Source organism: Canis aureus, chromosome 6 (assembly GCF_053574225.1).
Source record: "Canis aureus isolate CA01 chromosome 6, VMU_Caureus_v.1.0, whole genome shotgun sequence".
NCBI lineage: Eukaryota > Metazoa > Chordata > Mammalia > Carnivora > Canidae > Canis > Canis aureus.
The window spans coordinates 63921610-63936771 of NC_135616.1; the positions used below are offsets into that span (position 1 = coordinate 63921610).

General features: G+C 42.0%; 1 protein-coding gene across 3 annotated transcripts in view; it reads right to left on the reverse strand.

The window, feature by feature from the left end:
• The window catches only part of RGL1 (ral guanine nucleotide dissociation stimulator like 1), a 248494-nt gene that overhangs the window by 35532 nt on the left and 197800 nt on the right, over positions 1–15162 (reverse strand). For all 3 annotated transcript variants that reach the window (XM_077901969.1, XM_077901966.1, XM_077901968.1), the window contains 4 exons: positions 10361–10545; positions 6308–6432; positions 4715–4930; positions 1116–1219 (listed from right to left, as the gene is read on the reverse strand). In XM_077901969.1, the coding sequence (XP_077758095.1) occupies positions 1116–1219; positions 4715–4930; positions 6308–6432; positions 10361–10545 (630 nt within the window). The remainder of the gene's footprint in view (positions 1–1115; positions 1220–4714; positions 4931–6307; positions 6433–10360; positions 10546–15162) is intronic.

Below are 15162 nucleotides of genomic sequence, written 5' to 3' on the forward strand. Positions count from 1 at the left end.
GAGTACTCTGGCACTCATTTTTCAGCATAAATTTATGAAATTCTGGTGTACCAATCGGGGTCTCTTGGAGGTTTGGACCCTGTTAGTCCCTTAGGGTTTTAATCAGCTCTGAGTGGACTGATGAAACTGAATGCCTAGACCTTCCACTCCTAAGGCCCGAAGCCACCAATTCCACAAGGGCAGGCCTGCCTGGGGAGCCAGCTGGCTCCTCTCCTGGCTGAAAGTGATTACACTGCATATACTATAGACTGTAAAGTTTACACATTCTTCCCTGATACAGCTTGACTTCTTGATTAGTTCAAACCCAGGTAGACCTGTTGAATGTAACTGGCCTAGTTTGCAGCCATGACACATTCCCCAGCTTCTAAATCTGTACTGATAGGGAATCAGAGCTGCCTCCTCATTCACCTTTCCCTCCTCTGCTAAAAGTTCTCTGGTCTACAAGGGAAGCTCTGGAAATTGGGGAACGAAGATAGTAAAATCATGAGGACATGAAATTGTTAATTGTTCCAAAGGTTCCACCAAGATATAGGACAAACTATATAAAATGAAAATAATATTAAAAAATAAAAAATGAAAAACAAAATGTGGCCAGTTAATAACTTTAGTCAGGTACGTGGAAGGGACTTGAGGGTTTTTAATATCACTAAGAATAGCTTTTAGCATGCTGAAACAGAAGCAAACTAAATAGATTCTCACTGAACAGCAAGTACTAACATCACATCTACGCACATGATCCCTCACATCTTGGAACAGCTTAGGGCTTTGAAAGGCGGCTGACAAATAATTGAAGTAACAGAAAATTGCAATAACTTTATCATGCCACAAACTTAACCCTCAGAATCTAGATCATAAGCACATCTTTAAAATCATCCTCAAAGCCTATAACCTTGACTTTGGCACACTTTGCCCATGAGTCTGACTCCTGTGGCAGCCCCACCTAAAAACTTATTAATGATTACATGTAAAGTGCACCCTGCCTGGGACACACAGAGCCTTTCAAATATGTTTCTCTAGTTACATAATATGAGCTTTGAAGGCGAGGACCCATACCATTTATACACCGACTGGTCGCCCCAGCCAAAGAAAGCAGAGCAGGACACTTGGGAACTTACTTCGGGACGGCAGCCCACGTCTTTTTTAACCTATAGATGGAATTGGACTGTAGTGCAGAAATGATGGCCCTCAAGGAGGAAAAATTCTTCAGGATTCTACATTCCTGTATGGAAAGTGATTAAAACATAAAAGGCCTTTAAATATCAATAATACAGTGAGTTGGTGGTTTCCTGTTTTAGAGGTATCACAGCTGCTATGAATTCTTACCACTAAATAGGCAGCTGTATAAATACTGAACATCAAAAAGTGGCTCCTTACTCCCACCCCAGTCACCGAAACACTTTATAGGTTTTGGCACCGTATGCTTGTTTTTCTCCCTTTAATATATTTTTTGCGTTGTTGTTACAGTTTTATGGTTTCCAGCTTTCCTAGTAAAAACACGAATGGAGGTGAGTCTGCAGTGCTGTGCTACGGAAATAAGCTTTCTTCACACAGATGCCCTAAAAACACACATGACAGTTCACTATATCCTTTAGACCCACAAAAGGAGCCAGGCAGCAGCCATTGTGAGGTCAATGGTATCGAACATCTCATGGCCATCCCTTGCCCAGAGAGGTGTATATAACTTGGCAATAAAAATTCACCGCAAGATGAACTTTGGCTTTTATGTTCTTAGCCAAGAGGGAATATTTTTATACACATTCATTTGGTTTCAAATTGGCCTGTGCCACAATCATAAACATTCAGAAACACCTTGGTACTTTGGTGTTTCCAAAATAACTTGGGCTTTTAAAATAAAATTCGCGTTGGCAGCACTTGAAAACAAAATAGAAAGAACAGGAAACATTCTGGATGTCATTTTCTGGGTAAGGAGAAAGGCTCTCTGATCCTGAAATTGAAGCTACCGCACGGAGTCTGCAGCCTCAGCAGCCAGTGACCCTGGAGTCAATGTCCTGCTGAATGAATGGCAGGGACAGCAAAACAGTAAGGGAGAGAGCCCCATTCTTGGCAACATGGGGAGAGTGGGCTATGCCTCATGTCAAAGGAGATGTTTCAATATACAGGCATTTGAGAGTGTAATATATCCACTGTTTCCCATTGAGTACACTATGTGAGCATGGGCTTAGCTTTGTGCAGAACATCTAAAGCAAGAGACCCCGGGGTGGTTGGGCATAAATGCACATTGCTTAGAAGGTCATTTCATGAAGTCATGTTAATCCTGAATAGGAAGGAAAAACAGCATTCTCTAACTTAGCTTGCCAAAAATCTGGCTACTTAAAACTATGCCAAACAAACAAACAAACCTCCAAACATTTTCTTCTTAGAGTCAATGCCAAAGTATTTTACAAAAGTCATGCCCACTCTCTTTAAATGCCTCAATGCCCTCCCCTTATTTGAAAAGAAAGAGCGAGTGAGCGAGGGAGCACTCTGAAACATGGTCAGTCTGGAAACCCAAGCCCACGAGAGCATGGTTCAACAAAGGTTCAGAATTCAAAAGTCATGTTCCAAATATCAAGAAACTTGCAATAAATAAAAGATACTTCATGCAAATTGTAATAGACATATGGAACACATTACTCAGAAAGAGGCTTCAGTTAAGGGTTTAAAAGAGCACAAGAGACATTTGGCCGCATTTCTAGAAAGGGAGGTATCTTCCAGGAGATGCACAAGTAAAATAAAAACATAGCAAGGACAGTCCAAGAAAATACGATCACATTAGGTCACAGATATTTTCTGTGTGTAAATTATTATCATTTTTCAAATATCCTCTTGGTAGAAATTAACTGTGATTAATGCAGGAAAAGTAAAATAAATCTTGGCAGGAAACCACCTATGAGTTTCATTATTAAATTACTCCACACAATTTCAAGGGACACAAAATGCTCAATATTAGGAAATTACATCGCCAAGAGCAAGGACCCCTGGCTTTTAAACACGTGCTATGGACCTTGGAATATTCCCCAAATTGTTCAACTTGTATTTTTTATTATCACATAAATGCACAATTTATATTTAATTTAGACCGAAAGTCATTGTTTGGGTCACACTATCAAACATACAGATGTTGTATTCTTGCTATAGATCTCCTAAGCAGTTGAATGGATTAAAGGATATATAGCATCTGTGGCAAAAAAAAAAAAAAAAAAAAAAAAAAAAAAAATTCCTATCATTTTAAGAAGACAGAAATTCCATGCTCTGTTCCACCACTCTATCTATAGAACTTTTTTTGTAGCTCTTTAGAAATAAGCTCAACTTAGAAGAGGAGAAATTTAAGTCATAAGATATTTTTTTCCTACTTTTTTTATATACTAAAACATCTGTGGTAATGGACCACCTAAAAACCCCAAATAAGGCAAATTCCCTGGTACAATTATGTTGTTTTTTAATCAAAGACAACAAAAGAGAATGTTACAAAGAGAGAGAGAATGAATTTATGCATTATGCCCTAAACATGAGGGCTTAATGAAAAAAATATATATATATTAGCATAGAAAGCAAAATGGGTTTTGGTTGAGGGTTGACCCATATAACCTAGAACATGGAATAATAAGATATTTATATAATACTTATTTTTAAAAGTTGTTGTTAATTACATAGCTTTTGGTGATGTAATTTCTTCTGCCTACCAAAAAACAAAACAAAACAAAAAAATCTTACCCAATCTTCAAATACCAAAAATTCTATCTAGATTCAAAGCTAAATCCAAATGTCTTCCTATCCATGAAGGCTTCCTTGATCCCCCCAGCCAGAAGTGATTTCTCCTTCGCTACAACTCTAGCTTATGTCATAGAGCCCCACTCTTCTTCTGCCTTGGTTATGATCATTCCAGTATTTCTTAGCTTCCTTGTTTGACTACAGGCTCCTGTAAGACCACATTAATTGAGCTTATCCTAATGATGTCCCCAAAGTACATAAAACTGTAGCTCACGTGCATTCAAGAGCTCATGAAATATCTGGTGGCCAAGAGACTGAATACTGTCCACCTTTTCTGGATCATGAAGATATTGACAAGCCAAGGTCATAGACTATATAAGCAGCTGACCCAAGAGACTAGACTGACACTCACCAGAATGTGATTCAGCCTTGGAATAAACTCTTTCCCTCCAACTTCAGATAGAAAGTCCTTTGGAAAGCCCCAGATCAATGTAAAATCTGTGCATCTCAGTCCTTTAGCAAAGAGATTCAGGATTCTGAGACAGCACCAGCTCTTTAAATCTGTAGAAGATACAACGCTTCTGGGTGCTGGAAGTGTGCATAGGTAGGTAATCATTGTGTGGAAGAGTCTATCTGACACTTAGACAATATATCAAGTTCAATTTACTGAACGTAGGCAGAATTGACACTCAGTTTGTGAATATAAGGGGAAAAGCAGACGCTGTGCTGGAGACACAGCAGTGTGCAGGCCCGTAAGCAGAAAGAAGAAGCATGCAAGGGACCAATTTTCTTTAAAGAGGAAAAAGAAGCCCCTAAGTTAAGAGAGGCATTTTTTTTTTCTTACTTTGGAGGAACAACAATAAGAGCAACAAAAAACCCAATGGTCGTTCACATATGATTTGATTGCCTTGCCACTGACTGCATAGACCCATTTAAACAGAGAGATGGAGTAGTCTCTACTATCTAGTATAAAAACAACGAATATTTTTAAAAAGACAATTACGTGGGCAATGTTGATCCACTTCTCGATGACTTTGGCTCTCTGCTGAGTTTTGAGTTCTTTGCCCCCCAGTATGGTGCTGACAACACACTTGGTGAGCGTGTTAAACTGAGAGATGGTAGCACGGATTGTAGGAGCCAAATGTTTGTTCTCCTTCTTATCTCTTCGAGACCAAATGCAGCCCAGGCAGTGGTGAGGCACTACTTTCTTGAATAGTTGCTAGAACAAAAGAGAAACTGACTTTAAGGACCACGCAGACATTTCATTCAGCAAAGCATGTCATCTGGCTCATCTGTGAATTGATATTTTGTAAATGCACAAACAACCCTTTTCTACTTGACTTGCCTCAACCGTGTCTATTTCAATGGACAGGAGTAAATAATTAATATATTAACTGGTCAGAAAAGCCCACATGTTCCTTCTAAATCTGCTGGACTGAACAAATGGAACACAATGGCCAAAAGACCATTTTAAATGACTGACAACATTTTGACTTATATCTCAAAAAACAGGTACAAATCTATAGTAGTGGTTCATATTCATGGTGCATTCTGGGCACTCAAGATCATGAACTGTGTACGATGCGTATGGATGCCCAATGACCACCCGACAAGTGACCCAAAGAAGTACAGTGCATGTGACATCGTCATCATGTTGCTATTTTACATGATTTTAAATGAAAAAAAATAAGCATATAAAGGGAAAACCCATTCAACGTCACAGAGTAAAAGGAAGAAAGGAATTTATAGCCTGTCTTTGCCTAAAAGTCATCCAATGAAGTTTCCTACCTTTCTTTCATGCTGTCAGTTGTGGAACAAAAACAAAGGCAAATTCGTTGGTCAAATCTGATTCTCATCTGTATGACAACTCAATACAAGACATGTAAGGGTTTGTATGGAAGAGAGAACACCAGGATTTACTTTATGTAGACTCTCTGATTTGCTTCTGATAGTTTGTGTGCTCACTAGATGGAAACTGTCACTCTCTCTTCTGTTTTCTTCAAAAGCGGTAAGTGAAGAAGAGCTAAAAGCATCAGGATGATCTATAATGGCCCTCTTTTCTTTAACTGGTGTTAACCAGCTACCATTGCACTATGACATGTGACTAATCAAATTTGTATGGCTAACAAACATATTCAAACTTTAAAAGCATGGGAGCACACATAGGAATGAACTGGCAGATAGAGTCACATGTGGATTCAGCGATCTTATTTTATCCTAATTTATACTTTGACCGCTTTACAATCCTCCAAATAAACAGTTCAGATCTTGAAATATTTATGAGTCTAGAGGCAGAGAAAAACCCACGGAACAGGGTCGATTTTGTTTCACGAGAATTAGAATTCTTACTTCCCTCCGTGTATCGAGTGCCAAGTAAAAAAGCACCTTCCCCCAGAATTGCAAGGAGAGCTTAGGCCTGAATTATTCAGATGATTGATTCAAGTCACATCTTCTCTCTGCATTTACAGGCACAGCCTCTCTCAAGGATTAGAAAAGACTTAAATCACATTACCCCACTGCCCTCCCCAGGCCACTGGTATGGTCAGTCCCCACATTTTAAGTAGAAGCACATCTCAGGCACAGAAAGAATACGTACTGCGTCCATATAGGTCAGCTGCTCCGCCACGAGATCTTCTGGGAAGCACGTGAATTCTGCAGGCCCTCCACCTTCCAGTTCCTCTTCCTCTTCCAGGCTGAAGAAGATGGTGTTGGGAAACCCATCTGCTCACAGAAGGGGAAAAAAATGAGTACTTTGGTGCCAGTGTTTATGACCTTGTTAGTAGAGTCAAAGTGAACTTCTTTCACTGAGAAAGAAGATGGCGAATCCTTCTAAAAACCCATGGGAAGAAATGATTAGCACAATGAATCTGAGGGAAATGGAGCTCTGCTTCATCTCTGTTTGGAGATTCTTTATTAAGTTCAGAGGACTCATGTTACCCTTTGATAAACCAGATTCTTAGACCAGGGACAGAGATGGATTAGGCAAAGTCAGGCTACATTCTGGGGGTTTCTCTCATCTTGGGCTCCCCTCCTACCTCTGCTTGGTGTAAAGACTAATCAAGCCACTTCCTAAGCCCCAATGATGCAATTTTTAATGACTGGCCATTTATAACCAGAAACCTGGAAGGAATGGGAATGAAACAAGGCTTTGGGGAAGTAGAATGCACCCTCTGGGTGTCAGGAGTGCTGATGAAGTCCTCAGAATTCTAAGAAAGTCCTTGGAATTCTCAAGATGTTTGGGGCGGCTTTCGGTTTCCCACCTCAAGTTAAGTATGGGTGAAGCAGAAGAGCCTGAAGCTAAATTCACCTGAGCCTTATTATAGATAAGCTCCACCATTAGCAAATCACACAGGGCAGAGACTGAAGAAGTGAGAAAAAAAGATCACTTTAATAACCATCTGGATTTCAACCCAAAAGCTGAAGGACTCAGCACACGAAACAGGAACTCCAGACTCCATTCTGAAAGATGGTAGAATGGATGAAATTGCATTTGCACCCCAGCAAATGGAACCTGGAACCTTTCCTGATTCTTGGGGTTCCAACCTCATCCCCCAACCTCATCCCCTTCACACTCCCTGATCTCCTGTCAAATCTGTTCTCAAAAAAAAAAAAAAAAAAAAAAACCAACCAAACAAACAAACAACCCCAACATGTAGTTGCATTCAGTTACATCTTAGTGGAAACTTAAATCAGTGTTGTTACTAGAGAATGCTTCAGCCCAGGGTGTGATCCTGGAGACCCGGGATCGAGTCCCACGTTGGGCTCCCTGCATGGAGTCTGTTTCTCCCTCTGCCTGTGTCTCTGCCTCTCTCTGTGTGTCTCTCATGAATAAATAAATAAAATCTTAAAAAAAAATTTTGGGATCCCTGGGTGGCGCAGCGGTTTGGCGCCTGCCTTTGGCCCAGGGCGCGATCCTGGAGACCCGGGATCGAATCCCACGTCGGGCTCCCGGTGCATGGAGCCTGCTTCTCCCTCTGCCTGTGTCTCTGCCTCTCTCTCTCTCTCTCTCTCTCTCTCTGTGACTATCATAAATAAATAAAATAAAAAAAAAAGAGAGAATGTTTACATTTTAAGCTTTTTCTTTTTCTTTGTAAAAACTTTTATGCATCTTGGGTCAGGTTGGGGTGGTCTTTTCTTAGTTTTCCAGGGGAAAGGGGTGCGGAGAGTGGACCCTATGTCACTCCCTCTATCACAGCACCACGTGGGTACATGCCAACTCCAGTGTGGGGCATGTGGTTTAAGGACGGCCCCCGACACAGCCCCCCATCCCCACCCACATGGCAAGTTGAAGGTACTGATGCCAATGGGCTTGGGTTATGACTGCAGAAGGCAGGAAGGAAACACTGTCCACCTCCGGAGTCTGAAACACAAACCAGCGTGAGCTAAAACCCTATGACTTCACCACTCTGCCTTCACACAGCTCTGAGGGTACTCTCCAATTCAATGGAGGAATGAGAAATTTAAAATCCCAAACAAAAGTTCAGAATGGGCGTCCCATCCCTCTTGCTAGCTACTATACCAATGTATCCCAGTGGCTCTGGAATGCAGAAGGTGACCTACTTCAGCCACAGAGGAAGTGTGGTAAGTTTGGATCCTCTCTTTCACTCAACACACACTCACAGCGACCCATATGTGCCTTGGATGTTGCTGTGGGTGAAGATGACGTGGTCCTTTCTCTCTGGGGCCGAAGCCATGCCTTTGCTGTTTCTGCTTTTGGCTCTCTTCCAGAAGTAAGGAAGTAAAAAACTCAGAAGCGAAATTTTACTGTTGGAAAACAATGTAGGAGAACTTTTGCTTTTGCCAGCACGAAATTGGGCAAGATACGCCCAGGTGAACCAAGCTCCTAAAAACTCCTTTTCCATAACGACCATAACTCTGTTCTTAATAAACAGAGAGCTTAGAGCTTTCTTGATTAAAATTTTCCAAACTCAGAAAAAATTCATTTTCGAGCCTGGCCTAAAAGCCTTTCCAAAGTCAGGCAATCTCCCTCTCCCCAGCCTCGGCCTGCCAAATGAGCTCTGCCTTCCAGTCGCTGGGTCGGAAACAATGAACGACTGGTCCCACCGGTTCCCCAATTAGGCCCGGAGCCAGGGGCAGCCCCGGTGGGGAGAGCTGGGCTCTCACACAGCATTTTCCACTCCGGCTCAAAGACAGGCGGGGAGGCCCTGAAGAGAGTGCAGGTCCCGCAGCTGGAGGAGTGGCCCTGGGATTCCAGCATTCCCGGCAGCTGAAGTCATCTGAGATATACAGTACTTGGCAGTCGGCTTCTCGTGATGCGATTGCATTTCCCCCCTGCTCTGATCCCCCAAACGTAAAACAATTCCACAGGTACTGTCTGGAATGCAGGGTTATTTTCTTTGGCACTGATGCAGCCTCTCTTATCGATGGCGAGGAACCACTTCCTTTCCCTCACTGAGGAAATCAGGCATCACTTCAGGGAAAGGCCTGTCAAAAGCTCCAAGTGGGTCAGCCACCATGGCAACCATCATCCAGAAGGCCAGCGAGGGGATGGAGCGGCAGGCTGAAAGCCTGTCCTAACCTCTCTTGGGCTTTCTTCAAAGATAATTCCACGTGGCCCACGACCTGTAGTGATAGCCCTTCCTTTGGCCTTGAAAACAGGCAGTCTGTTCCTCCAATAGGAAAAAACAGCCACAGAAACTTCCTCTGATGAGGCCGTCAGCCATGCTCAATGGCAGTGATGTCTTCTTGCTTGACAAACACCTTTTCAGGGCTTTTTGAGCTTTTCTGAAGGCAGGGGCACAACTGGATTTAATTCTTTGCCTGCTGAACAAGGGTGGTCGTGATGGGTTTCCATTAATTAGAGGAGCCAGGAGACAGATAATAAAAAGCAAAGTCGAGTTCAGCATGGGACATGTTGGCAAGAGAAAGCAAAAGATCCTCTTTATGGTATTAGGAGAAACCCTAGGAAATCACTTCGATTCTCAGAGCCAGTTTCCTCTTCTATGAAATGAGACATCAGACTAGGTGGTCCTGAAAATCTTCTTGGCTCTAAAAGTCTGAGGCTCTGTAATTAGCACTTTGATAAACTTCAGAATTTTTACCCACCACCAGTCCCCCAGCAGTCTGTCTCTCTGAGACAAACCAAAGTCATTCATCAAGTATAGAAAGAACATTCTAGTGGCTCAGTCGGTTAAGCTTCCGACTCTTGGTATTGGCTTAGGTGGTGATCTCAGGGTTTGAAATCGAGCCCCACATTGGGCTCTGCACTCAGTGAGGAGTCTGCTTGAGAGTTTCTTTCCCTCTCCTCCTCCCAACATCCTCTCTCTTTTAAAGAGAAATTAAAAAAAAAAATTTAAATGTTTTATTTATAAATAAATAAATCTTTTATTTTTTAAAAAAGATTTTATTTATTTATTCATGAGAGACACACAGAGAGGCAGAGACATAGGCAGAGGGAGAAGCAGGCTCCCTGCAGGGAGCCCAATGTGGGACTCCATCCCAGGACCCTAGGATCATGACCTGAGCCAAAGGCAGACACTGAGCTACTGAGCCACCCAGGTGCCCCAGTAAATACATTTTTTAAAAAATAAATCTTAAGGAAAAAAAAAACATAGGAAAAACATATCTTCAACATGGAATTTACAGAATCAGAATCTAGCTTGTTTTCGGAACTTAAGCAAGTACTCACTGTCAGTTTCCACTTCTTGCTTGTGAAACTGCTCAAGTAGATTTTGTGCTCTTCTCTCTGGATCAGAGCCTGGCATCATCCGTTTGAGATAATCCAGCAGTTTCTGTAAGCAAGGGAAGTGAGGGGGCTCTCGGAAGTCCTCTGCGCACTGGTCAAGCCAGGCCCTCAGGATGGAGGCGATGGCACTGAGGAAGAGAATGGGAGAGTTTCTGCACCAACTGGCTGTGGAGACTCAGAAAAAGCCCTGGACAGCATAGCTTCACCCAGGAATACCCCCTGAGACTTGGGGTCAACAGAGAATTCATCAAAAGTTCCTGGAAATGTCAATGAGGTGAAAGCACTTGAAAACAAGCTGGTTACATTTTATGGTTTTAAGCGGTGGTTTTAGAGCAACAGGGAGCTGGTAAGTTCCAAAAAAGAAAAAGGACCATAAACTTTGGAAAAACCTGCACAGGAAAGGGGAAAAAAAAAAAAAGACACTTGGAAGATTTAGTGAGTCCTGAAGCAACTTCAAAGCAATCTGTGCACAAGTGAGATTATGTGTTTCCAATTCTGGATTCACTCAAGTCAGAGACCACAAAGTCAACCGACTCACACTGTAGGAAGTCACTGACAGTAGGCCGGAGATTTGTCTCATGATGGGAAGTGCCTCCGTTTGGAAAAGCAAAAAGCATTAATGTAATTTTACAAAGATTCCCGGGGTTTCAACCTAAGTACCAAAAAACGTCCTCCCCAAATTAATCTTTTGCTTCTGAAATAACAAGAGGAGAATATGTGGGGAAAACACTACCTATCAGAGAGGCGGGCCTTTGAAAGGTAAGGGAAAAAATGCTGAGATGCAAAGCCACTGTGAAGGTGATTTCCTCCGCTGGCTCAGCAGAGTCTGTGCTGGGTGTGACAAGAGCCAGGACACAAGGAGACAGGGCCATCATGTATGCGCAGCTTCCCCCAACCATGCTACTAACAACACAGTTGTGCTGTCTTTGGACCACAAGGTGATATTATCCACTGATGTGCACCTGAAGACCGGGCTTTCACAGGTCTAAATTCCACAATCCCAGTTTCCTACCATAGAGCCACACTACAATCCAGGCATGTATGTACAACTAAAACCAATTCAACACTTCACTTCTGGAAGTTAAGTGCAAACAGAAGAAAGATAAATTTACTGTTTTCACAGCTATGGATATCGTTGCTTTACTAATGAGGACATGAAGTATCTGGAACTATAATATTCACACATGTACATTGGAAGTAGGTGATGTAAAATCAACAAATAAATGTTGAAATTTAAAACCACAGAAATCATTAAAATATGCTCTTACTCTTTAGTCCAGATTAAATAAAAGCCAAACAAAATTTTCATTCCCTTCCAAAAAGTTTGAAGAAATTAATATGGGCTCTGGGATTAGATAAAAACCTAAATAAAATGAAATTAATGGGCTTCTAGTCAGTAGGCCTTCAATCCTTGGTTTGCCTGTTGTATCATCTGGTATGTATCAATGCTTGTGTCCCTCCCCGCCATTCTTAGGTTGAAACCCTTATCCCACTCCCCCAAATTGATGGACTTCTACTTTTTGGGAACCCACACAAAGCATTCATTATTTCTCTTTTCTTCCCAAAAAAACAGATATCATGAATCAAAGAAGAAAATGAAGCGGCATTCGAATACCTCATTTTTATAAGGAAACAGGACTTTTCCTATGAATAATTTCTCTTCTTCCGGACAAGCACTGTGCCCAGAACTGAGGTAGGCACACAGGTGGGTTAATAGCCTGAACACAGGAAAACCTGACATCTGCATAAATCAGATCGATTCTTACATACATTTTTGTACTTCTCAAAAGAAGAGTGAATTGATTTAATGAGTGTAACTACTCATTTAAGAGTTAATATTTCAATGAGATGATACTCCTCCAATGATACTGATGGAAAAACAGACATGGAGGGATGGTAATGCACATTAACCAATAAAAGTAAAAAGGAGCATCCACCTAACAACAAGACCTGCAACACAATGGCCCTAATGACTCCTTGGTTTCATAACTTAAAAGAAAATGCAAGCAGAAATCTAGAATCACAGTTAAAAGACAGATAGTAAAAGATATTAATATATCATTGCCTGCTTGGCCTCTCATAATTGTTAGTTTTAAAATTATAATACCGATTATTTATTGCAAAAGAGTGAATATTACAAATGTATATAAACTAAAACAGCAAAATACCTACAATCCCTTTCATTCCAATCCGATTTCCATGACTACCTATTAACAGTTTGGAGTATATCCTTCTAGACTTTTTAATGGATATGTATATATACTGAAATAGATATACTATGTATACATAAGCCAATATGGATTTTTTTTTCCCCACTGAATAGTGTGAAACAGACACCTCTTCATTCACTACCTTGAGATCTACCTTACTATTTCCCAGTTACATATTCTATTCCACTGCACGGACATAGCATAATTAACGTAAGCATTCTTCTACTAGTGTGCAAATATTCAAGTTATTTTCATGTTCTTACAACTGCAAACAACTACAAAATGTGTATCCTCATTCAAATCTCTGAGTATTTATGTGCTTCTATACGACACATTATTTAGAGTTTACTGTCACAGAAAGTTGCGGCCTTGGAAGGTCTAGGGGAGTTCTGAAGAGAGACTTGAGTCCAGATTGAATGCAGACTTGAGTCCATTTTGTCCTCCTCAGTCTGATGTTTTTAACTAGCTCTGGTAATCTATTCGTTCTACCCTTTGTCACAGCGCCCTTCCCACAGCTTAGCCTAAGAGGACTTTTGAAAGCTCACTACAAACCCAGACACTGACTTGGCTAGAAAAAGCATTTTCACAGAAAAGAGGAATGAAAGGGGGCGGAGAGGAAGAAGGAAGGGAAGAAGGAAAGAAACACACAAACAGCCTAATACAACATGAGGCAGACCCCTGCCCTCCTATCAGCAGGGTGGTTATCAGCATGCCAGGAAGGGAGGTTTTCTGGAAAGGCCTGGACACGTGCCCAAAGCTCACAGTAGCTTTATGTTTACCAGTCCTGGGAAGAAACTTCCCATTCTTGATAGACTATAAAGCAGATAAAATGTGAAACATTTAAGATTTCAAAAAAGAAAGCAACATCACAAAAGCATGGCAGCCACTGGGATTGCTGGCCAATGCCTTTTCCATCCTACCTTTCATGGCTTCATTCCTAAGATCTAATTCCATACCAACCAGAGCTAGTTGTTTAGGAGAATGTAAAGAACATCCATCCTGAAGGGAAACCTGGTTTAAAATCACAAACTTACCAGAAAGGTGTGACTGTTAAGCTGGGGAAGCTACTTGGCTCTGGGATTCCCATCCCAGCTGTCCTGCCTATGAACAAAGGGAGTTGGCCAGGTCACTCAACTCCATTGGCTCCTACCAAGAGAAGATGTAGAAATACCTGCCTGCATCTCTCTGACGCTGTCCGGTGCCTTCACACAACAGAATGGCAATAAGGACATTTCAAGCTACCTAAAGAGAAACCTAACTGTTGGCAATCTTAAAACTACTTGCCATAAGTCACAGAAGGGACTGAAATAGGTGAAAGGGCTCCATGAAAATCAGTCTGGACTCATGGAAATCACTCAGAGACTCCTCTACCTACACAACAGAAAGGATGACATGGAATCCAAACCGTGGCACAACACGTGTGGCTCTGGACCTGCTGTAGGAAGACAGTCATTGTGAACAGATCCCGCACACGCACACCCCATGTAAGGCATCCTTCTTGGGACAGATCAATTCAGGGGCGTCAGACTCTATGCAAACTGCAAGACATGCTTCTTGAACGACCTGTGAAGATCGAAGAAGTACTTTCCGAGACCAAGGGGAAAGACTACGATTGTGACATAATTGAAACTCAGCAAGGAGGAAAAGCAGTACATGACTTCCTTTTCCAGGGTGATCTTCTATGTGCTACAGAGCAAAACCCCTCAGTCCCAAGTAAGCATGCTGGGTAGGAGGAGAGCGGGGAGGGGGCACGGTGGCAGGGGCAGAAGCCCAAACTGACAGCCAAGGGGACAAGCAGGATTGCTCTTTCCACCTCAGGCATTCCTGGCAACTCCTTCCAACTGACCACAACGGTCCGTAAGGGACAGGAAGCCATGCTCAGACGTCAATGTGTGCAACTGACGGACACAGCTTCTGAAGTTTTTACTTCTAAGGAAACAGACCCATGGGGAGAATGAATTCACTAATTACACTAACACCATTTGAGTGCCCTTGGTTGTCTGTAGTCACAAAAACTATGTATGTGACTAATGTCACAACAGGGATCCTGAGAAGGACTTAGGAAATGATGTGCAGTCGAGATCTTAGGCATAGGGAAGAGTTAGTGGGGAGAAGACTCTGGGGCAAGAGCATGAGCAGAGATCCTGAGGTGAGAGAGGGCAAGACACTTTGAAGGGATGTACAGGAGACGTGTTTAAAGAACAGGAAGACAGGGGAGGAATGCAGCACAGTGAGATTTGCTATACTCATCTGATTTCTTAGCCAAACAGAAATCACACTTAATAATACACCTGCTTGGAAAACACTAGACAGATGCCTTCACTGAGAGGTACAAGGAAACAGTACAGAACTGAGAGCTGCCATGGGGAACTTCAGGTATGCAGTGCAAAGTAAGAGGACTGCCCCGAGGTGAGCATCTAGGCTGCCAGTATGTTCAGACCACAGATTTTTAAATACATACAGGGATTTGAATGCATAGGTACTAAATCATATTAAAATCCCATTGGTAGTAAAATATTCAACAATTGGTAAAAG